Raw genomic sequence first — 25,113 nt, 5'->3', positions numbered from 1 at the left:
CAAAAATCAAATTTGTGTTAGATGAAAATGTGGGTAAGAAAAGATTAGGAAAGGGATTTTACTGAATAAATGAATAATTTTATATTTCATAGAGTATTTAACAACCATGATTTGTTTGAATTAGAAAGACATTTTTGGGTATATGATCATTTAGTCAAATATGTACGTACAGAATTTGGTGCCTCCTTAAGTTATAATTCCACTAAAGTAATACTTTTTCATAGAGGAATAGATGAAATCAATCTATATTCCATTAAAATTAAAAGCAGTAGTCATTGATAATGTGCTGATTATAATTATAGAAAAAAAAAAAGATCAATTTTGTTTTATTTATTATAAAAACCAAATTAATAATTATTTCCTTACCAAAACTGGATCAAAAGTATTTTAGATTACTTAGTCCCTGAAGTCTGAAACGTGGTTACGGTTATTTTGAAGAGTTATATTTTATTTATTTGTGAAAGTCATATGGCCTTACCTTCAAACGGTATGGTTAAGATTGTCTATGGAGATGTTTTTATACAGAGGTGGCAGAAGTAACCAGATAGTATTTTCAAGTAAGTTATAATAATTTCATTTTAAGGCAAAATTTATTGAATATGAAATTTAAATAAATAATTAGCTGTTGTATCATTCAATACGATCACCCTTGGGATTGATCACTAACTGTAAACAGTAGATCACTGTGGAGCAGACCTATATAACATCTTTCTTGATGAAGCGGGACATGTTCGTTTACACAGAGAGCTTCAGAGATCTCAAGTAGCTCTAGGTATGTTCTTTTACCTTTTTCCTCACCTCTGACCACAACTTTAAATCACTAGGGTTAGGTCTGGGCATTTACAAGGCTACTGATAGCGATGTAGAACTAGCTGTCAATGTAATACAGGACAGTGTTGGCAACATGACAAGGCACTGATCCCTAAATCCTCATGAACATTGTATTTGGTGAGTATGTTGCATCCAGCCATTGCATGGAAAAATTTTAAAGAATGTCCAAGAACACTCATGAAGTCAACTTTTGACTGTTGTCAAAAAGGTGAGCTGGCATGAAATTTCGTAAATGGTGATCAAGGCAAACACCACTATATTGGACGGGCACTTCAAAGGAGAAATATTACCTCCTTCCTTTGCCACCCAGCAGTCATTCTTTGGGTTGTAGGCAGCGTCCAATGTGAAGTTTGACAGATCACTGAATAGATTTATGATGCCTACATGTTATTTACAAATTTGGTGGAGTTTCTTGCATCTTTGCAATCTGATGTCCTTCATCTTTGTGGTAAGAAAGTGATGCTTTCCCTTGACGTAGGACTTCAAGTCAAGACATTCCTTGATGGCCCTTGTCACCTTCCTCCTAGAGATATACCTACTCTGAACCTCAGCATCTATTTAGATGCCAGGATTTGCATTGGTGGACCTCTTACCCAGCCAGGAAGTGAACAGTCCGCTTTTTGGCTTTGTGTCAGCCACACGAGGGAAAACCCCTTATCCGCCTTCAGTCGCTTGAAGATGCCATAGAATGTGTTCCTGGCATATTTTGTGGCTTTTATGATAGCCTTAGTATTGTTGCTGGCTTCAAATAATTCTGCAATGACTTTACGTTTTTTTCTCTGACTCTTTCATGGTGAAACTGAACAAATTAAGTATGAAAACAAAAGTTGACAGAGTATCAGGTAAAGCGCCATAGATTAAAAAATACAATCAGAAATATGTCAGGATATTTCTGCCAACCCCTGTATGCATGCAATGACAAATAGTAGTCAACTTTTTCCTAATCAAGAAAATCTTACAAATAATGTTGATGCCATTAATTGTTTATTGTTCTGTATACCTAGAATTTACAATTCTAGGTATTTTAAGTTAACACAAGTTCCACCCCGTATCATACTAGGATATAGGCAGGAATGACTCTGTTTTCGATCCTCAATTTTACTCTGATTCCAACTCATACTTAAACTTATAACTTCCTTAACAGTAGTTACTCAGAAAGGTATATTATAAGTACAAATGTAAATCGTGTGTATTTTATAGCTGGGCCGTTTTTTTTCGGACTTGGTAATCTGAAGCAGGAGTCCGTGATATTTTATACTTTTGAATTCATAATATAAAATAAGTTTTGAGAATAGATTATTTTAAAATTAATACATTTTTCCAATACGGAATAAAATTTCAAAATCTGTTAAAAACTAATTTAGTGTAATTCCAATAAAAACTAAATACAGAAAGTGGTGGAAAAATATGATCCACACAAAATATTCGTCGAATATTTCAGTCTCTTTGGTGAATAAATATCCTACGGAAGTAACGAAGGACTTAATCTGATTCTTCAATATATTTATATATATATTATTAATATGCAGGCTCTTTCACAGCAAAGACGACCCCTGAATGAATAGAAAGGGTCTCATTACTATTTCTTTCTTTTGATAGTTAATGATGGGTGCAGGATACATCCCAAGGTCTTTTCAGGAAGGAATGAAAGGGTTAACTTGTTAAGCAATAAGATTCATTAGAATTGTAAATGAAGAAGGGGTAATATACTTATATAGGATCTTTTTGGTTATATGGTTGTATGTTTTTAGGTTCTTAAGGCACGTATTTTCTGAGTCTTTCGTCGTTTTTTTAAGGCTATAATCATAACAATAATAATAAAACAAGAAATCATTTTTATTATCTGATTCTCTCTAGTTCCTTTTATCCTCGTTCACTCTTTTCATTCCTCCTATAAAATGACTTTCCAATCATTAGAAATATTTATATGTTCTTTCAGTCCCAAGATGATATAACGTGTCTATGTAATTGTATTTAGATTTGGGTTGAGTATAAGAATGATGGGAAACGATTTTTGGACTTGACTTGACATTTTTGAGCTTTGATAAAGCAAAGGAAAAAAGTTTTTAATGAAAATGGGTTATTTTCTTAATTATTTTCAAGGAGCCGTTAAGAGTTAATTTAAAGGTTTTCATTTGAACCCATTTTATTTAATGGGTTGGTAATAAAAAAGCCAAAAATTTCAAGGTCCTTACCCCTTTCTAAAATAAATTTAAATATGAATAATTTCACTTTACCTTCTTGTAGCGTAACAGCAGTAATGACCTCCGAGGGATCCCCAGCTCCTACTTCATTCACACTCATAACCCTCATGTTGTACTCCGTATAGGGACGAAGGCCTCCCAATTTGATACCCGTACTCTCTCCACCACCAACTGTTTTATTATGATGATAGCGCCAATGAACACCGCCTTCCTTGTACTGAACAATATACTGAAGAACTGGGCTATTTCCATCATATGCTGGGTACCATGCTAGATTAATGCTTCTACTGGAGAGTTCTGTAATGTGCACGGAAGATGGAGGCTCCGGAGATTCTAAAAGAAAAAGTAAATAAATAAGATATCCTTTGATGAAGTCGCCCTCAATTCACTTACCCACAACGGAGAGAAATATGGAGATAGAAGACGTTCCAAAATCATTCCCTGCCTCACAAATAAATTCACCCGAGTCACTTCTTCGCACTGAGCGGATTGTCAACGTTGATAGGACCCCTCCAGATGAGTTTGCCTCCACGATACTATAGCGTGACGTCATTCTTGCTCCAATCTTTTCACGTAGCCCTGTTTTCCATTCTAGATTAATGGGAGAGTTTCCCAGGGCATTGCATACAAGGGATGCGTCCTTTCCGGCTACAGCAGTTCGGTTTTGACTTCCAGTTCCAAAATACACTGGCACTTTAACGTTTAAAAACAAAAATAAGGGGTATTTAGAGGTGCTATGGATTAAACTTGCTCCTACTTAGTAGGATCTCTTTCCTTCTTTTTCCTCAAATAAATAAAATATTTTTAAATCTAAAGAGGTTCTTAAAGTGATTTAAATTTCTTAGGAAAAAAATGGATTAAGATTTCTACCTATTTCTTTAATATAACAAATCTTCTTCAACGTAATATTTTTCTGCTTAAGTATGTACAAAAAATGCTTTTCTTTTTTAAGAAATCAAGGACAACCATTTTATTTACTTACTTAAAATATTTTACATAAGAAATTGAATAATATTTGATAAAGTGTAACAGACATTATGAAATATATGTACCTATGAATGTATGTACATATTATTTACACCTTACACATGGAATAAATATATTTATCTTATTTACATAAACTAATGTTGAGGACAATTTTATGCTTGTGAAGAAGAGGAATAAGGAAAACAAAAAACAAAATATGAGCCCCACCGGAATTTCATAAATAAATAAAGTTTTTATTCTTTTTTTTCCTCTGTTGATATATTTATTTCTCCTCTTCCCCCTTTACCTCTACCTGTTGATCAAACATTATATATATTCTATTATTACCTTGGACCGTGACAAACACACTCTTGGAAATAGCACCCACCCCATTCTGAACCTCACATCGATACTGTCCCTCATCCTCTGGAGTCACGTGATGAAGAATAAGGGATCCATTGGGGTGAAAGCTCCGTCCAGGCTCTGAAGTTTGGACATACTCATAGTAGGAACCATCCTTGTCGCGTGATATGTGATTGCCTTTAATGGAAAAGTGATATAAGTAGATCTACACACATAATATATAGAGTTCACCGATAGTTCTGCTAAATTGGGGGGATTTAATTGTTAAAAATAGGATAAAATAAAAGAAAGCACAATATTTGTTTCTTGTACTCCCCAAATAAGCCATTGATCTTACCAAAAGACGCAGGAGTACTATAAAGTCAATTTGAGTGGTCCTTGTAGAAGGTAATTATCAAACACATTTTTGAATATAATTGATTACTTCTTGTACTCTATTCTTTAAAGCAAAGCCTCTATACAAAGCCATAAAATATAATGGGGATATGCGCCTGTGGAGTAAACAATGCCATCTTCCCTTTGCAGAGCTCAACTTGTTAATTAAATTAAAAGGGGAATTCCTCAAGGTTACATAGTTAGTTATAGAGTATTCATTGCCACTCTCAGCGTCCCCTTGCGGACAAAAAGATTGCTGCCAACAAAATTAATAACGTTGTAATCATGTGGGAACTTACGTGTAAGGCTTTACATGTGAAAGTCTAAATAATATTTAAAAAATCATTGCTGCTTAGAACTGCATCCACATCCAAATGGAAGTTCATTTACGCAAGTCCTTTTCAAACAAACTTAAAGTTATTCTATAGACATTTTAAATTAAATGTTGTTAAATAAGTTTGAAATATGAGTTCATGGCTTTCTATGAGTAAAGGAATATACTTATCAAACAATTAATTATGTATTTTAACGAAAGTAAAATAATAAACAGAACTATCCTTAGTCACTGAGTAAAGGTTATGGAGAAAGATACCTGAGTAGCTGGAAGAATGGGCTCGTCGCCATGACACAGTTGGACGTGGATTCCCAGATGCTTGACAATCCAGTACTACCTGTGAACGATGTCGTGTTACAATATCCTTTGGAGCTAATAGCCATGATGGTGGCACTGTGAGAAAAAAATAATAAGGAAATAAAAAAACCAAACCATTAACAAATTAATAACTAACAGCACTGAAACACATGTATATACGTATAAAGATCGTTAAAAACAAGTTGTAGTTAATAACCATTGCTTGGCTATATTTTCTCTCACTAGTTACTTTTTTTACATCTAGATTTAATCCAAGGGATTTGTCTTCTCCTTTACTATCCCCCTCCCCCCTCCTTCACTGCTTTCAACTTTTGAATATCACTGTTGATATCCTTTAATTTTTCTTTTTTTAATCACCCTGGATTAACATCCCACAGCCATTTCGTTGTTCATTTTTAAAGAAGGTGTAAAAGTGAATTAAAAAGTCGTGAAATTGTTTTTTTTATTTTATTTATATCTTCTTAGTTGATACTAACTCATTCATCTTATAGTTGGTGGTGCTACTGCTACAATATAAACGCACCTATACGAGGTTCCCTGTTGTGCTGTTTTTATATCTATATTATATTATTGGATAGAGTCATAAATTTCCCTTACACATCCTTCCATGGATAAACAAAATATGTATGTAATAGTAAAAATAATAAGGTGTATGTACAATGTACGTGGTTGTGTCTCTATGCCTCCTCTCTTTATTGGTGTGCTTTCTCTAAAAAAAATAATTTCACACCAGTAAGTCAATTAAGGTAACTGAGTTTTTACATATCTTAGTAACTTTTACTACAACTTATGTATGTATGTATATGTTAGGAATTTTACTAATTTAGGAATGAGGTATTGCAGCATATTTTTTATTTTGCATTTTATTCACCTTGACATGAAACTAACCTTTAATTGTTCCCAAAAAGAGGATGCATTTTGATTTACAAATCTGTAAAATATTCACTGAAAACAAAGTTTTTCTCATGTTCTTCCTATAAAATAATCGAGTTGAGTCTAGACACAGGATTTTTAGAAAATAAGCTATTGTAGAACAAAGTATATCTTTTAACAACACTACGCAAATTTACCTCATGTGATGAGTATTTTAGTCCTAGAGATGTTTCAAGTAAATAAATATACTCTTTCGGTAACGCGTATTACGCGCAAACATTTTGATTCGTTTCTTCATTTTTGTTACTCAAATCTCGTTTTTTGATAACAAGTGTATAAAATTATAATTGTCAAATATACTTCTGAGTTCATTTATAACAAATAAGAAACACTATTTTACCTATTTATTTAACATATGATTTTATTAAGGAGTGATGCATAAATATTATTGGTGTACTCAAAATAGTGTTAGAAAGATAAGATTTTTACGAAAAAAAATCCCTTTTATTTTTCGTATTTAGTGATTGTTTGGATGGACAGTACCAAAGAAAATATACACTTTATTTTACAGTTTTTCTTTGATAAAGGAAAACACAAGTGTGGCAGTTGAAAATATGAATAGTCTTTATGGTCTCGATACAGTATCAGTCAATCACAAGGTATTTTGGTTTCTTCGAATCCGTTCCAGTGATTTGGATGAAAAAGATGAACCACGCTCTGTAAGGCCAATTGACGAAAATATGAAAAAAATCCATTATTTTTTCATTCAAAAACATGTATTTAATTTTCTACACTTGTATAAGTTTTATCTAATTCATTATTGTTTTTTTTTAAACATTCTTTTAAATGCCACATGAAGTAATAACAATTAAGTATAAGTAAGTATTGTAGTATCACAATGACTCCGACTGACCTACAAGTAGTCTTTGAAGTAAACATAAATAGTGTATATTTCCTCCTTTAGAATTGACCGTGAATCGATCCTACACAAATTGTGTTCAAGATAATAATTTCTCCCGAGCGCGTTACACACTCAACTGCATCGCTTCCTCATTAAATTAAACGTTCAGTACAGGCTTAAGAATAACTTGGAATTAAAATCTTTAGAATTTATGATTTGCAAATGATGCAAAGTCTTTATCGATACGAAATGATACCAAATGAAGCACCCCCGTGTTTCAAATTTAGAAACTTCATTACGAATAATAATCTTGTACGTTCCTAGTCCTTTATTTTTTCATTTTCTACTCCGTCATAAAATGGAGATTTGATATATTGAGAAACGGAATAAATATTAGGAATTAATCCTAAAAAATAACGCAACTTTTATGTGTCAGATAACTGAACTGAAAGCTATTCCATTCATGCACAAAAGCTCTTTATCTTGAATATACATATATATATTTTTAAAGAGTATTCGATGTGAACTATTTTTATAATAAAAATAGCAGGGATTCTTGTGATGTGGGAGTTCACTTTTAACCCATGGGTTGGTTATTTTGCTATTATCAAACCCAAAGTTCCTTCAAAAATTAGCTCTTTCTTTAGTTAGGACATAAGTTTTCTTGGTTTTTAGATCAGGCCACATAATTTAAAAAAGCGGAACCCACGGTCTCTAAAAAACAACTTGCAAACTAATAGTTTTAAATGATCAGAAATGAGAACTGATAATATATGTGTACGACTAGCTTAGTTGTATTATTTCTTATGAAAGAAATACTTAAATTTTACTATATTTTTGATTTACTTACAGGATCCCCAATATTTCCCGAATAAAAAGAGACCTTAATATGTACATACAATATACATCGACTATATGTTATATGTTTCCAATCTGACGTTTTATGTATATCCGTTAGTAAAGTATTATCGTACTAACTTGGCTAATAAGAATAAGGGAATCCTTGTGTGTTGTAGTAGAAGAAAATACATTCTCTTCACAATTCCAGATTTACACAGGATGCCTCTTTTTTAACAGTCCTTGCAAAGAAAAAGCTATTGAATAGTGTTCGGCAGTTATTGATTGATTCCCCTTTTGTGGCAATGCTTGAAGAGTGCTTGTCATGGATTTGACAGAGCACAACATTAGGAAAATGAAAACCACAATTTTATTAGGTGTTTCATCGAGAAAATCATCCAAAGAAAGTTGAGCAATATATTTTGCACTTTTAAGTAGTAAAGCTTTCATCACTCCAAATCTATCTAATGGGGACACATTTTGCTTGCAAAATCTGAAGCAATAGTTATATGTGCCTCTACGAAATATTTTTCTTTTTCTCTAAAGATCCAAAACTTGGTATGTAGCTCCTGGGACTATGCCCTGGATTTGATTAACTATCTTATGTCAGATTCCCTTCGATACTATAATTCGTTGAAGAGGATCGTCGGGCAGTTATACATTTTTTGAAGAGAGATTAACTTCATAAATTGAAGAGTTTTATCCAAATGGTACATTATCTTATCTTTTTGTGTATTAATTGTTGTAATTACTGTTCGGTCTTGCATATGATATCTTCCTTTTAAAATCCAATGTTTATTTTTGTTTTTCGAAGCACAATTCTGTCCAACAATTTTATGTTGCTTAAATTCTACCGGGCCAACCATTATTGTTTCCTCACCTCCATTATGCAAATTTTGAGAGGTCAAGAGTCTTAGATCTTAGATGCATGTATACATCTACCGTCTACATTAAAAATATGAATAAAAACATTTAAAAAAGTGTTATTCAACACAAGTATGCTGTGACGATATATTTAATCAGTTTCATGTATTTGATCTCTAAACCTTCTTTTTTAATATCACATTTATTTAATCTTGAAAATAATGTGGCATTGCTGAGTGATTATCAAGTTAAAAAAGTTGATAGGTATGAAAGGTTCAAAAATTATCCGTCTTTTTATACTTCCCAGGAATTGATTTTAGTTAATGATTTAACAAAATTATAATTTGACAGCTGATGCATCCATTATTTTGCAACATTCTTAAAAAATTAGCAGAGTATATTCAATATACTTACTTAATTTGTAAACAGTACCACTTTCTAATTCCTTGATCAACCTTAATAGTAGAAAAGAGTTTATTGCATTTGTATTTATTTAGAAAAGTACTTCAATTTCACACTATTGCTCATTTACTAACAGGATACTGTAATTTAAAAAGAAATATTTTCTGGGGCAATGAGAAACCGTAATACATAGATATCGTGTTAAATAGTTCATATGTGTATTGTCTATGAGCCTTCGTAGGGATAAAAAACAGAAAAAAGAAATGAAAAACCAATAATAACCGTATGTATTAGAAATTCACTGCAGTAAATAGTTATATACAACAATATACCATATAATATAAATATATATTTACAACATTGCTCCTCGTTCGTTTATTTATGTATTTTGCTCTAGAGGAAAAAGGAAATCATAAAGTTAAAAACGAAGAAAAGAAAAGATGTAACTTCTTGTTTCTCCTTTTTTTCTTTTTTTTGCTTCCTTCCATGGATTTATGGATCCATCTTGGAAGGCTAATGATAATAGCATTCATTGTGAGTGTATGAAAGGCTTAGCAAGTCTTTTTTTTTTCTACATATGTGTGTACATTTGCTTGTTATTTGTTCTTTTATTAATGTTGACCCCCAAAAGTTTTTTTATGTTTCCAATAATACTAGTTGTTCAAATTATGGGACCATAAAATTGTATTTTGCACTTGATTTTGCATATAAATTAATCAGGACATTAACTTTTAAATAATTAATCTTTTTAAAATGACAAAAGTAATTGTTTTACTATTCTGAAAACACATGATTAAAGTATCAATAGCTAAAGTATGACAATACACAAGAGCGTTCGTGGTCAGACATTTTCTTCTTAGAGTAAAGGTTTGACAGAGATCGAAATTGCAAAGCAAATACGAGAGTCCAAATTAAGGGAGTCTGGTTCTATCTTTAAAACAGTATGTTGCATTTAGTTGACACATATCAAGTAGGGCTGGAACTGAGGCAATGTTGAAGAACTACATATTTTAAAAATGAGATTTGGAAATGAATACTATATTTTTTGATAAAAAGTCACCTAGGCTTCAGTGAATTTGCGACAGCGACTTTTCTTTATCGTAAAATAAAGCTTCAACAAGCCTTCCTTTTAATGGATGTATGATAGCAGAATGGGAGAGTTTTTTTGTTTACAATTAAAAGATTTGTATATCTTTTGTCAGGGTTGAGTTTACCAGATTGCAGATTGATAGATTCAGCGATAACAAAAAAATTTTGCACCAATTATGGTGCCTTTAATACTGTATAAATGACCCTGTATTTGTATAGGTATATATACAAAATGTGCAAAAAGTTCAATTATTCATGACTTTCAATTCTTATTATAAAGCAACAACAAACCATACTGTATTTATGCATGTAATTTATATTATTTAAAGGTATATAAAACACATCACAAACGTAACAACAACTAAAAAAAAATAGATGTGAATAGAAAAGTTCTGGGTTTGACAAATGAACATACTGCAGATTTTACACAATATACTAGGGATGTATCTGTGCCAAAACTTTGACAGTCTGCTCGGTCTCATTCTAAATCTGAACTATTTGTTTCCGCTAAACGGTTTTGGGGGTTTAAATTTAAAGATATTCACGGGGTTTGGTTTTTTTGATTTTGGGAACACAAAACATATTTATAATAGATATGTACGCTGATGACAATGTTATAATAAGATTAGAGGTAAATATTCATCAATGGATCATTAAACAGAAAAAGATACGAATGTCTTACTTATTACCTTTCACAATTGAAAATTGTGTTTTGTTTTGAAAAGAACAAGGATTATAGTTTCAAAAAAGATTTATTTACAATAATATTATTGAACATGATGCCTTATAAAAAAACAATAATAATGATTAAATGTGAAATTTGTGTTTCATTTCACAATGCCCAGTATTTTTTCCACAGAATTTACTTTTGTTTATATATCAGACGGAACAGTCAGTTGGTTACTTGGAATGTTTTTAAATGATCCATTTCTAACTTAAAAACTTAAATTTTTGACTTTTACTAATTTTCTAAGAAAAATTAAAACATATTTGCTTTTTGAAATGAACAAGGATTATAATTTCAAAAAAGATTTATTTACAATAATATTATTGAACATGATGCCTTATGAATGTTCCTTAAAAATAGGGGACATTTTCATGGACCAATAACAGGGAAAGGAAATACGACAGACCCATTTTGAGGTCCATATTAAGGACCAATACAACCATACAGGATACATATATATCTTGAAACCCTTCTTCCAAGAAGAAAAAGAAAAAAGTCATAAAAACAGTTAGTAGTTTCTAACTATAATTCAATAATTTTTTTTGATCATTATTGAAAGCAGGTAACTTTTATTCAACCAATCAACTTTTAAAACACTTATAAATGGTAAATTTTTGTCTAAGTGAGGTACCATCATAAAGTATGACACACAATAAATGAATTGAGATCAAATAAAAAACACATTTTTATTTTCTTAAAAAAAAAAATGAACTAAATATTTACTCATAACCATATTTTAAGCAAAAAAATATTTTTTAAACATCTTTCTACGTTTCCTTATCTATTCAAATATATTTATTTGATAATAAAATATTATTTAATGAACATAAATTGTATATATTTGATTTAGGCAGGGATTTATTCTTCTTTGCATTCAAGTAATTCTCTTTTGATTTTTATTATAATACTATTTCATCTATTTAAAATAGTTATATAACCCATTATTAGTATATTTACATTAGGGTGAGTTCTAACTGCATAATGGAAGGCTTGAAATGTTCCATTGGGTAATTCTTATGAAATAGAATTGTTACAATATCAATAATTTTATATTAGTTATGTAACGTCGTTAAAAAGATCCCCACATACGTTGACAAGTTGATTTTTATCAATATATAATGCTCTCTTCTATTGTGATTTAAACAGTGTATATTTTTTTAGGAGGCCCACTTTTTTGCAATTGGTAAATTGAAGAATGAATATTCTTTTCCTCAAGTATTGTCATTATTATTGAAATACAAAGTAGTGAACTTATTTTCCTACTTTGTTCAATAATATTCACAACCTGATGGACCATTCGTGTGTGCGCATAAAAGACTGAGAGTAAACTTGAGGACTTCCTGCATAGATGTAAGTACTTTTTGGACTCCGAGTAGAATTGAGGATTGACATTGGTGTAATTCTTGCCAATGTTCTTGTTTATTTCCTTGTCACATCTGATTGTAGCTGATATAGTTCAACGTCATGAGAGCTAAGCTCCTCACCTTTAAAATATTTTTCAAATTGTCAGGGTTACGATGTTTATTTTCATTTTTTTAACATACCCAAAATACAAACGATTTTGATCACTAAATATTTATATATGAGTTGATAAAACTAAGTCATTCCTTAAAAAATTAAGTCTTTTTGAATTAGATTTAAATACTGAGTGGAGTCATGTTCCCACTTGGATTATTCTCGATTTAAACTGATTTAAACTCTTTTTTTACGGAATATCGCATTTCCAAATACATAAATAAACATTTTAATGGCAATTAAGCTTTTGGACCTGATGGTATGGGTGGAGGGATTTCTACCCAATGCATGGATGAGGTAGTTCCCTACTTAGTCCAACTGGGAAAATCCATGGAAATCTATGGGAAACTTACAAAATCAGTTACTAAAGGCCTGATTGGTGTAACGACGGACGTTAATAATTGGAGACCGATTACATTGCTCAATGAGAACTACAGAATTCTTTCTGGTGTTTTTGCAACTGAAATTGAACCAATTTTCAATTCTAAGATAGTTAGGGATCAAAAAGGCTTCCTCATGGAAAAGAAAGAATTCAAGGAACATTTCAAGGAATGTACAATCTGCCATTGAGATTATACAGAAAAGGGGAACTTTTGGAGTTATTACTTCTGTAAGGCTCTTGATTTAATTTTACATGGTCATGTCATGAAAACAGTAAAAAACTTCTTACTAAGAAATACTTTAATCCTATCAGAGCTCTTCTCTTCAATGGAACATCAGTTATCTCTATGGGTGAGAGGAAGAGTAATCCTATAGATTTGAAAAATAGTTGTGGGCAAGGCTATACTTCAGCTACCTTACTATTTGTTGCTCTGCTAAACGATTTTGCCGGTTTTAATTTAAAGAAATTCACAGGGCTTGGAGTTGATTTTGGGAATACAAAACATATTTATAATAGATATGTACGCTGATGACGTTACAATAATGTTAGAGGCTAATTCTTAACGACAATGAACTAAATGGATTGAGATTGTAATAGACTACTTCAAAAAATATGAACGGAGATCCGGTTTAAAAATCAACAATAAAAAAAATACAATTCTTCCTATTGGTAAATTGAATCCTGATAAAGTTTCTCAAATTGCAGATTGTCCTGTTAGGGGAAGTATTGAAATTCTTCAGATTGGACAGAAACGTTGCCTCTTTTTCGAACTGGACGTTTTCTGGATAATTATTTTAATTCAGCAATCTTCTCTTGGGCAATTCAAAGGATTTAATGGAAAGGAACGCCGTCTTTTCCTTCGTCCTCGACCATTGATGTGGCGATACAAAATGTCGATAGGAAGTTTTATTTTAAAAGCCTTGTAGAACCCAGAAAATTGGAATGTTTGGCTGTATCAAATAATATTGTTTCGATTCACGATTTAGGAAACAACTCAATGCTCTACTTTGGAAATTTTTTTACCCACTCATGAAAGCCGCAGAATTTCATATAATGTCCATTCTATGGCATTTGATAATGTCTTTTGAATCAAATTTTCAGGAAAATGGTGAAGAAATATACAATAAGTTTTTAAAAAGCTTTAAACCTACCGATATCATGGAAAAAGAAAAATAAGAGCTCAATTGTGAAAATTAATGATGGAAAAAGTTTTTCTTCTCAACTTTAAATTTCCACCGGAAGTTTATTTTTTAATGTTCCATGCAAAGATAGTGGGAAGTTATTTAATACAGCAAAACATTATTTTGCTGACCGTCCCAGGCTCTTGCATTATGAAGGAATATATTTTCGTTTAACTTATCTGGACTACGGGATAAGCTCGCAAATCCTTTGATATTATTCGGAGTCACATCAAATACCGTTAAAGCTCCAACAAAGGCATGTGCCTTGGAATTTGCTCTCTCGAGCAGTAAAATTAAAATAGCTGGAATGTTAGCTGAAGGAAGAACTGAGAGCTATTTTAATTTGGACAGCTGCAAGGCATTCAGCATTCACCATCAAAATACCTAATATGGATGGTCTACGGTACAAATATGCCGGGGATCTTATTCACTACAACCCTTCAAGTTCGAATAACAATATGAAGTTTCTTCGTCGCCTGATACGTATCCATAGACAGTTTAAGATGTTTTGTGCCTCAAAAGTTCAATAGTTGTCTTTTTTTATTGGCATTGAAACTTTGGATTTTGTTTCTCTTTTTTTTTAAATTGTTAATACTTTAATATGAATTCTTAGGATTGTTTTAATGTTTGCTGTATCCCTGTGGACATATTTTATCAATATTTTAGAGACAATTCATGTAATAATGTACATTATCTGTTTACCATGATTATAGTAGTCATGTCTTATAAGTTTAGGGACTTCATTATAAGCTATAATGCTTATTTATATATTTTCACGTATGTGACTTACCTAGACCAATAAAGAGAGATAAAAAAAAATCTATTTTCCGTATTTTTTGGTCACTTTCTCCATAATTTTTTTCATTTTTGTGCTCAAGTTCAATATTGATATATTTTAATGAAATGGATAATATTTATTCATTAGATCCATACATAATACCAAAAAGATGTTGGGTGATCCATCGCAATTTATAAATTTGTTAGACATCAACCTCATTTCAAAGTAAATCAATATATTTACATACTACTTGCTGTATGTAGGAGAACGGGGTAAATTCGTGCACTTTCGCCTTATTTGATCCATGGAACACTCATCTATTTTTAAAAAAGTTGTTACCATATTAATGAAAAGCTATTTGGCTAAATTTAATAATAAAATATTTGGCAGATATTTTTTTAAAGAAATAGTTTAAGTGCTATTTTATTAGATTGTAGAAGTATTTAACAAGGAAATGGAACGTTATAGCTCAATTAACAACACGCTGAGAAACAATTATTATCTTACGCTCAATATGCGTAGGTTTGCGTCTTGTTTCTTCCTAGAAAAGGAAATATACTTCATGTGTATATGGACATCAAAGATAAATCCTAGGATAGATTGAGTAAATGTAATACAGTAATGTTTACTTTATTCTTAACCAGTCCAACTCCATCTGACTATTGCAAAATCATATCAACAGCAAGTCTTTATTGTGCAACTATTTTATAGGGAAAACCCTGGAAGGAAAGTTGTGCTCTCCACTGCATATTTTTACGGAATGTGTGAAAACAGTGAATTTTAGAAAACTGGAAGGAAGATTTTCGAAATTTTGAATTTAGTAGACAATTCCTGGACTTTTCCTTTTGGGCCTGTTGAAGGGTAAAGAAAGGCGACTATAGGCAGGAGTCTGTTGAGTCAAATTAAAAAAAACAACTATCATGATTGGCAAAATGGATGGGTAGATATAGCCCATCCACTTACTCAAGAGTCGTCTTATGTTTTATATGTTATCTATCAATTAATTTCATGAAGAACTGTACTTTTTAATGGACTCAACAGCTTTTTAACTTGCCAGTAACATTTGGCATAAAAAGTCTCCCAGTGAGCTCATCATCCAAATGAGGAAGTGCGTAGGCCTCTATGAATGTTTCCACTCTTTTAATTATCTATATCTATATTATATTTTTATTGTTTTGTTTTAAGAGCATTTACATCGGGATGAAAAAAAACAACAACAAAAAAACTCGATCTGACGAATTAAAGGAATATAAGTCGACTGTAATAGGCTTTGATGATAACTGCTCATCAATAAATAAACAAATGAAATTTCAAAAACAAGGAATGATAAAAAATAAACCTCTAATACCCTTGAACAATTTACATAAATATAAACAAGGGAAGAGGTATAACAAGTGGATCGTATGATTTTTAGCTATAGTTTTGTCATTATTGTTTCACTCCTGAATAGTGAACTTCTTTTCCTACTTCATTCAAAACCTGATTCAAAATTTGTTTTTGCTCATACAAGACGTAAAGACACCTTGTCGATTTCTTCCAAATGATTAATTCCAAGTTATTTTTGGACTCAAAGGCAGGATTGAGGATCTACATTAGACTATTTCTAACCAATGTCCATGTTAATTTCCTTCTCACTCATCACAGCTGCTCATAGCTAATCTAGTAAAACGTCATGCTAACTAAGTGACTGTTATGACTAGGTATATCTAAATTCCCTCCTATTCATCGCACGTGCATCTCACACCCAAACTAATTAACAAAAAAAGATTGATGTTACTATAAACAAAGTTGTACCGGATATATTTTGAGCAAATTGAGTGTCCTCTGTCATTGCCGTTCGAAATCACCCGGTTCTCTCCTATGTATTATGCGTACATATAACTAACTCAGCAACTTTAAATGATATATAATGTGATCAAGAAGTTTGAAATATTTATGAGGAGCTCTCTACCTTTTTTTTTTTTTTTTTGCTTCTCCCTCCCTCTTCTTTTCAACTAGGGTAAGCCTGTATTTTTCAAGGCACAATGACGAGAATCTTTGAATTTTGTAACGAAGTAATGGTTTAGAGTCAAATAAATGGCTTTTTAATCATCTATATCCTGGATAAGATAAGTTTATGTACACAATTGAGTTTTTCTGAAAGGTTTGTACAAAAATAACTTTAGACATGTGGAACGTCAGCACAAAAACCATCTTGAATAAATATAAAAAAAAAAAAGATATGAGCAATTTATGTTTTAGTTTATAAATTTATGAACAGATTTCAGTCAAAACTTTATCCTTGTTAATTTTGTTTTGTTTCGTCAGATGTCGTTCTATTGGATTTCCTTCAATTTTCGTCACATTTAGTCTGTTCTATATTTTGTCAATCTCTTTAGGTTTTTACTCATTTTCTAACCGGCTCATACAAAGGAGTCTATTATATTCATTGAAAGAGATTGATTGATTACATAGAGTCTAAACCACTTAAAAGCTTTTGACAGCGTTTGAGGTTGAGATAGTTAACTATTGGTTTGTTTCGTTTCGTCATTTTGATGCAAAAAAACATTCGTAATAATTTATTTGCCCCTGATTTGACCTTTCAAGGAACCCCTTCTAAACTATTTACCTATATATAAATTTGAAGAAAGAGTTTCGTGACATTTAAGTGTAGTTTTTTTTGTTTTTTTTGTCTCCAAAGAATTAGTCAGGATTTCCTTTTGAGTGATAATTACATAGTTGAAGAATATAAATGTAGTCCAGCCTTAAATGTTGGGAAAAAAGATTTCAGCTTGCTCTATTGTAAACACCCATATTTTTTTATATTTATAATATAGTTTAAAGAGTAACAGTAGGTGTTGAATAAATAAGAACAGGGATGTCAGGTCATATATCATTCCCTAGTGCTGCAATGCAGGGAAAATCAACAGAAATACCTTTTCATTTAACAAAAAAAAAAAATGGAGAGACAATGTTTATTTGAGAAAATTTGAAGAAAAAAAGAAGACTTCATACCCCCATGTATATGGCATCCCTCCCCCTATTGTCTGTATTTGAATCTGGGTTATAAATATATTTATCCCAAATGTACTCTATATTGTATTTTAGATTTATATATTACATACAATAAAGTTAAACCTGTCGTCCTACAAAAAGAAGTAGAGAAAAAATAGTATATTCTAGGTCTTTAATAAAGATAATTGTGTGGTGGTATTATATGTAGAGAGCTCCTTTGGTAATCATCTCGTAAATTACCATAAACAATAATTCTCGTATAATACACTTATTTCTTGATTACTTTATGTTTGCGTGTGCCTGTTTGTGTCCTCCCTGGAACCCATTATTATTTAGAAAGCACTCAAGCAATTTTGAATGGGGCAAAGCTTATTTTTAAATGTGCATTCATACTTTTTCTTGCAACATACGCATGGTTTTAAATTTCTTACTAAATTGATTAAGAAATTACGTTGTCATGAAACGAATATTTTCTATCCGTTCCAGTACAAATATAATTATTTTTTAAGGCAGAAATGTCTTATTCTTGCCTTTGCTCAAAAAATAATTTTGGTTACACTGAAAAAGATGAGTCAGAAATTTGAGAGGTGACGTCATTAGTGTCCCAATGTTTTGCATGACGTAGCAGAACTTGTTTGATTCCAATATCATTGTAGTATACTACCGTTTTAATTGCGTTAGTTTCACAATAGTAACGTACCTCAGCATTTGCGAAAGTTTTGCATTAAGGATGCCCACTTTCAATTAGGCTATAAAGAAAGGCATTGGTTAATTAGTTGCAAGTTTCTTTGCTTCACAGAGAAGGAAGCCAACACTTGAATTAGAATTAGTAGGATTTGCTAGTTTTACAATCAATTTTATCGAAGCAAAATTAGGCGATGAAGGCCGTGACCATGGTGTACCTTCCTGGCAGCTAGGAGCAAAAAAAGTTTGAATGAGAGGTGCAGTAGATATTCTTATTCAAGATACTTCAAATTGTCAAGCCCAGGTGGTTGAGTTTAGGAGTCGAGGAGGGCAACATGGAGGCAGGCCAGAGGACATACATATTGTTCTTGCAGAAGTTTTGCTTATTCAAGGCTGTATGGAGCTTTAATTGATTTATTTATTTTGTAAGTGGTTCATCCTTCTCGTCACTGATACTGGCACGGGATGAGATTACAATCGAGTCACCTTTTTTTTGTGTATCCGACATTTTTACATTTAGAGATATGTGATAAAGAACAAAGCTTGTTCATTTTTCTTTGAGCTGTCCTTTAATTGCATTATGAAACCTCTAATATATAATGGAGATAATAAAGCTGTAATTAAATGCTACTGCAAGTTTTGGGTCCTCATTCTGTAGACCAATCGTTTTCACACTTCTGTATACTCTTGGGCTCCTTGAGCAATACTTAAGGAAATAATGAGTTTATGTTTGAATTTAATGTTACTATGATACTCGGATCCAAGAATGCATTAACTCTACAATTGAGAGCTATTAGGCTACTTGAAAAAAAGGAGATACTATCAGAGTACACGGATGCCATCCTTTCCCACTTTATACGTATCACCACTGAATACTAGAGAAAAACAGGGCTGATAGTATATACTTTAAGTGCTTTTCGAATAAACGATTTAAGATAAAATTATTTTTTTGGAAATTTTCCCAGGTGATTACATATTTTGGGTATACAATAATCTTAGAATAATTTTCTTCAGTATTATTTAAGTGTGTACATACATTAAGGCGTACTGAAAGTATTTTTTATGATATATAGGAGTAGCCATACCCTGGGGCAACTCCGATATATCATATTTATTGACTGTATGTATTTATCCATACAAGGGAAAACCCAATTTAAAAAATAAATATATTTAAGAAATAAACTTAGAGTTTTTGTCAAGTGTTTATTATTAGTTGTAAATAACATTTTTATAGCAAATAAGTTATATATTTCAATCAATTTCAATAGAAACGATATTTTTGAAGTTGGTCAGAACATTTTAAAGTATTATGAAAATAATCTAATTTTACAACTTATAAAAAATGTATATAAGATTGATTTTTAAAGAAAGTTTTTGTACTTAGACGAATTCCCGCTATCAATTTGGATAACAAGACGTATAAAGGGTTTTATAAAGTTTAATATCTTTAGACATTCTTCCAAAAAAGTCAGTCCATGATTTTAATAATATACAAAAATTATAAATACCATTAGTTAACCATAATAATAATAGTCATCGCATTGTAATCAATATTTTAACAATAAACATACAAACTCTTAATCAAATAGAATAATTTTAGATTACAACCCCTTCTAACACACACGGATGTTGCTTCATAATCTAAAATCTCATATATCTATATAATCAAATAGTTACTTAAATAGTATACATAAGTTATATTGTTGTTATAAATTATTATCCCTACGAAATTGGCTCATACTTATTCTAGACTAAGAGTTCCAAAAAAATGTATTAAATAAGATTAATCGTCCATAAGAATCGTTAATAATTTAATAAATATAGTCTCGTTTGACAAAAAACCATAGTCTTAAACAGCTTCTTAAAAGTAGGTGTGCAACTTGTACGAGCAGCTTATTGCAGACTCTTGGAAGGTTTAACTTTCTCTCCTCCATCCCTTCAAGGCAATTTCCAAGGGGATACAATCAGGAAACACATATTACACCTGGACTATCTTGAAAGTAGCACCATGTTTTTAGTCATATAATTGCAAATTGTAGTCCCTAAAAACTACTTTTTGATCTTAACCCCCATTAAGAATATGGGAAAAAGTATTTTTTTTACAGTTTTAAGACGCACTTCATTGAGGAAGGTCAGTTTTTAAGATATACTTGGATGATACATGTAACTCTATATACCTGGAATAAAGACGACATTTTTCCTTATACCCAATGAGTTATTTGATCTAACATTATCAATAATTATACATTAGAGTAAAACAGGACCTTATTATATTTTTAATGCATAACTATAAATTTTGGCAAAAAATAGTATTCCTCACATTTTTTAATAACAAATTTTCATCATAACGATTCTATTTTACAAAAGTTTATAATAAAAAACTAACTACCTTCCAGAGATATTGCTTGATGTGTTTATTTTGAAAGAATTAAGAACGAAAAATGTGTCCAAATACAAATCAACTACTAAAACCTGTAAGTTTATACAGTAAATACAAGAAAAATGATCTATGACACAAGTTGGGCAAAAAAGAAAGACAAAAAGACGTTAATGTACTTCCATATTTCCATATTCAATATCCATTGGATTATAATTCCATGGATGAGAGAACTGAGTAAAAATTGAGAGAGCCGAGCAAAAATGTTTGACATCATATCAAATATGTTTCGTAATCGATAAAAAAGACAGATAAATTGTACTTTATAATAACTTTAATTCCTTATGAACCTCTTGCAACGCCCTCTATCAGCTAACTTTTTTTTTGTTGTGTAGTAAGTAGAAATATTGGGTTTATTTAAATGTAATATTAAATTGGTTTTTATATTTGTAAAATTGGAATCGTCATTCCAATTGCAGTTTCAAATTGAAGGCTTCTGTTTATGGTTTTATGACGTATGTGTCTGTAAAGATGTAAAGTAAAAAGCCCTAGAGATGCACACCAAAAAAAAATATACAAAAAAAAAATAGATTCATATCCTTGCTTTCACTTTTATCATATTTATTTATATACCTACTTCCGTACACATTGAAAGTCAATGATAAGAGATACTATCATAAAAAGGAAGATACAATGTTAAGAATAATTAACTACTACATAACAGGGAACAAATGTTTCTTAGAAACTACTTTAAGACAACAAAGAAAGTCTCTTAGTAGTTAAAGTAGGAGCTATGGTGTTTTTTTTTTTTTTGTATTATTAGAGATTTTTTTAGCAATTTGAGTTTCCGCATTGCACACTTTGAACAACAAAAAAAAAAAAAAAGCTGAAAAATAAAAACAAAGAAAAAAAAGAGGATAGAAAAATAAGAGCATAAGGCAATTAAACTTAATTTATTTTTATAGCCAAAAGTTTTTATTTATTTTTTATAGACCTTTATATGTTTTCGAGAGACTTATATGTATTATGTATTCAACATACAGGGATTCTATATATTATTAATGAAGATCTCGTCTTACGTTTTATGAGATGTTATTAAATTCAGTGGACGAGATTTGTCTAGTAAAAGTAAAGTCTAAGGATTTAATGCATCTTCGAATCCGGAAAGATACTACGAGTACTTACGTACCTGATTATGGCTCAAAATCAAATGATTGTAAATGCCGATGTTAAGAGGTTTTTTTTAATCCTTAGTCAAGATGCTTTAATTATCTAATTAATTTACTGAAAATGCAGTGATTTTTATTATCACTGCAATGCCAGTCAGACAAAGTCATTTACCCCCCCTAAAGAACACCACTCATTATAATAAAATGACTTGCCAAAAAAGGAAGTCTCTTAATTTTTCACACTAATTAAAATCCCTACTTTTTCTACAGTTTTTTAATAACCCTATTTGATGGGATTTTATTTTGTTGGTACTAAAGGACTTAGTGGTATTTCTTATATAAAAAATCTACTTCTATAATATCATTATTCATATTTGGTCACACATTTACAATAATCTCTTTATCTACACTTAGAAAGTAAAATTTCGTGTGATAATTTGAAATTCTTTCTTTCTTTCTTTTTTTTGACAAAAAATAAAATTTATTCCAACATTTATTTTAAAGTGTAAATATTCTTTATTCGTATGTGTCTTATAATAATAATAATGTATTTATTCGTTCCTAATCCATTTACAAACTTAGAATGAATTTTAAGAGGTGTTAAAAGTAGGAGAGCTTCTTGCTTTCAAATTTTTTAGTCCATAATATGTTTATTTTATATGTGATGGTATGTTAACACAAAAACAATCTGGAAAAAAAATCAATGAGGGAAAAAAACCCGCATTTGTTTCTTTAAATTACATATTATAAACACATACAGTACAATTTTTATTAAATATGTTTTGGTTAACTATAGGCTGTGTATTCAAATTTCTGGAATGATTCGAGATATTGAAATATATATATAAACTATGACATAGAATGAGTGATGAGACTTGGTCCAAAAACAAATGTTTTCCAGTTCGGTCTTAACTGAATTTTTCTAGAATGATGTGGACCAATATTTTTGTCTAGACAGCGATCATAGACCATAGATCAAAATTTATTTCAAAAAAAATTGATGGATCAATTTTTTCGGTTGAGAAAGACCGGTGCAGAACGAATTTCTTTAAAGAAGCCATCTAGTTGGGCCTACAAAAAATATAGCATTCTCAGACCGAAGCCTTACCCCTATTTAAAAAATTAACTCGGTCACATTATAGTCTTTCAAATATGAACCAACAATTTGTAATTGGTTCATTGCAAGTATGAATTTTTGATAATTAAAGTGCAATTGTCGGCGGCTCCAAAGGATACAGGAAACTATTTTGCTGAAAGAAATTGACAATAATTGAGTAAAGAAAAAAAATTAAATTTTGATTCAATTTTTGAGCATAATCATTCTTGTATGATTTTGTGTTGACAGTCCATACATATGTATACATCCAAAAAATCCTCCAAAAGGATTACAAAAATTAATTATGATAAATTATGGGTCCCTTAAAAAAATGATTAAAGAGGGTTTGCACATATTAACAGCTTTCTAATGAAGGGAACTTACATTATTATTGTGTGAGTTATGAGAAATGGTTCAATATTTTTCTCTGTTTTAAATCATCCTTATAAATGTTTATTTTTTTTTGTGAAAAAAAAAAAGTAAAAATGTATTTCTTAAAAAATATATTTTTATTCGTTAATTCATCTTTTTTGACTATAGAATATTCTCAATTTTAACTTTATGCCCATGATTTAAATAACTATTACATTTTTGAGTAGGTAGTTTGATATTTATTTATGTACCGCTACTTAGGCATACTTGAAAATAATCTCAAAAATACTTTTACTTACAATTTATTCTCAAAGTCTGGTGTGCGGTAAAAAATAACTGTGTATGACATGGCATATCAACTTAAACAGTTTTAGTGAATATTCGTAAGAAATATTTTCCTCCAATAAATTTAAAAAAAGGTTATTTTGGGGGGGAAACAAACTCATGCTGAAATTGAAACCTGGATCTCAAACCATCTCAGGATTTATTTACTATTGTTTCTCCCAATAAATGTGTAAATTGGAACTTGTATAAGCATACTGTATAGTGTATAAGTTGAAACTAAAAAAATGAGAATAATATTTGTGGGTACTTGGGGTGAGGATAATAAAAAAATATTTGGATTGTCGGTACATTAAATGAACAATACTAATGATAAGTATTTCGTAGCACATTATAATGTTTAAATTCGCAGAGTTATACTACTTGTAACAGGTGGAGAAAAAGTCCCGCTACCATTTTGATTGCGCGCCATCATGTTCATGTGACGTTTAGTTCAGTTTTGCTTTGACCATTGTGTTGTGTCGGCGCCCAAATTTTATAATCGATGTATGCCACAAGAACAGGCAGAAATGGTGACAATATTTATTGAAAATAATCGTTCCATTATTGCCACCCAGCGGAAATTTGGTCAAAATAATCTTATCATTCAGTAATTCACAAAACCACAATTTATTGTTTACATGCGATTTTTCGACAGTACGGTACGACAGTAGACAACCCTCGTTCTGGAACACAACAAATGTCAAGTAACGCTGACAATCTGGCTCTGATGCGTGATAGTGTTGCAGAGTATCCAGAAATTCTGAAACGGAGACATGCTTCCCAGTTACACATTTCCACACGCAGTTTAAGGCAAATCTTGAAAACTAATTTGAAAATGTTCCCGTACAAAATTCAATTAGGTCATAAATTGCCACCGAGAGATTATGATCAATGAGTTGAGTACAGTAAGGCTATCTGGCCAAATTGAAGATTTTTCGTCTAAATTGATAATGAGCGATGAAGCCAATTGTCTTCTCAGTGGCCCGTCAATAAACAGAACAGTCGATATTGGGAAACGCACAATCGTCAATTAATTCATGAAAAATCATTGCATCCACTAAAAACAAGTGTATGGTGTGGTATTCAGGCTGAAAACATTATTGGTCCCTATTTTTTATGTGTTCAAGTTACTGTTAATGCTGAACAACAACAAGACA

General features: G+C 30.9%; 1 protein-coding gene across 6 annotated transcripts in view; it reads right to left on the bottom strand.

Annotated features, from left to right (window-relative positions):
- LOC121116377 (cell adhesion molecule Dscam1) overlaps positions 1 to 25,113 on the bottom strand; it is a 272,908-nt gene that overhangs the window by 85,240 nt on the left and 162,555 nt on the right. For all 6 annotated transcript variants that reach the window (XM_040710627.2, XM_040710628.2, XM_040710629.2 and 3 more), the window contains exons 13-16: positions 5,332 to 5,466; positions 4,350 to 4,541; positions 3,429 to 3,728; positions 3,069 to 3,368 (exon numbers count right to left, since the gene is read on the bottom strand). In XM_040710627.2, coding sequence (XP_040566561.1) covers positions 3,069 to 3,368; positions 3,429 to 3,728; positions 4,350 to 4,541; positions 5,332 to 5,466 — 927 coding nt within the window. The remainder of the gene's footprint in view (positions 1 to 3,068; positions 3,369 to 3,428; positions 3,729 to 4,349; positions 4,542 to 5,331; positions 5,467 to 25,113) is intronic.

Source organism: Lepeophtheirus salmonis, chromosome 4, assembly GCF_016086655.4.
Source record: "Lepeophtheirus salmonis chromosome 4, UVic_Lsal_1.4, whole genome shotgun sequence".
In the NCBI taxonomy this organism is placed as follows: Eukaryota; Metazoa; Arthropoda; class Copepoda; order Siphonostomatoida; family Caligidae; genus Lepeophtheirus; species Lepeophtheirus salmonis.
Note: the sequence above shows the minus strand (reverse complement) of the source record. Positions and strands in the feature narration are given on the sequence as shown.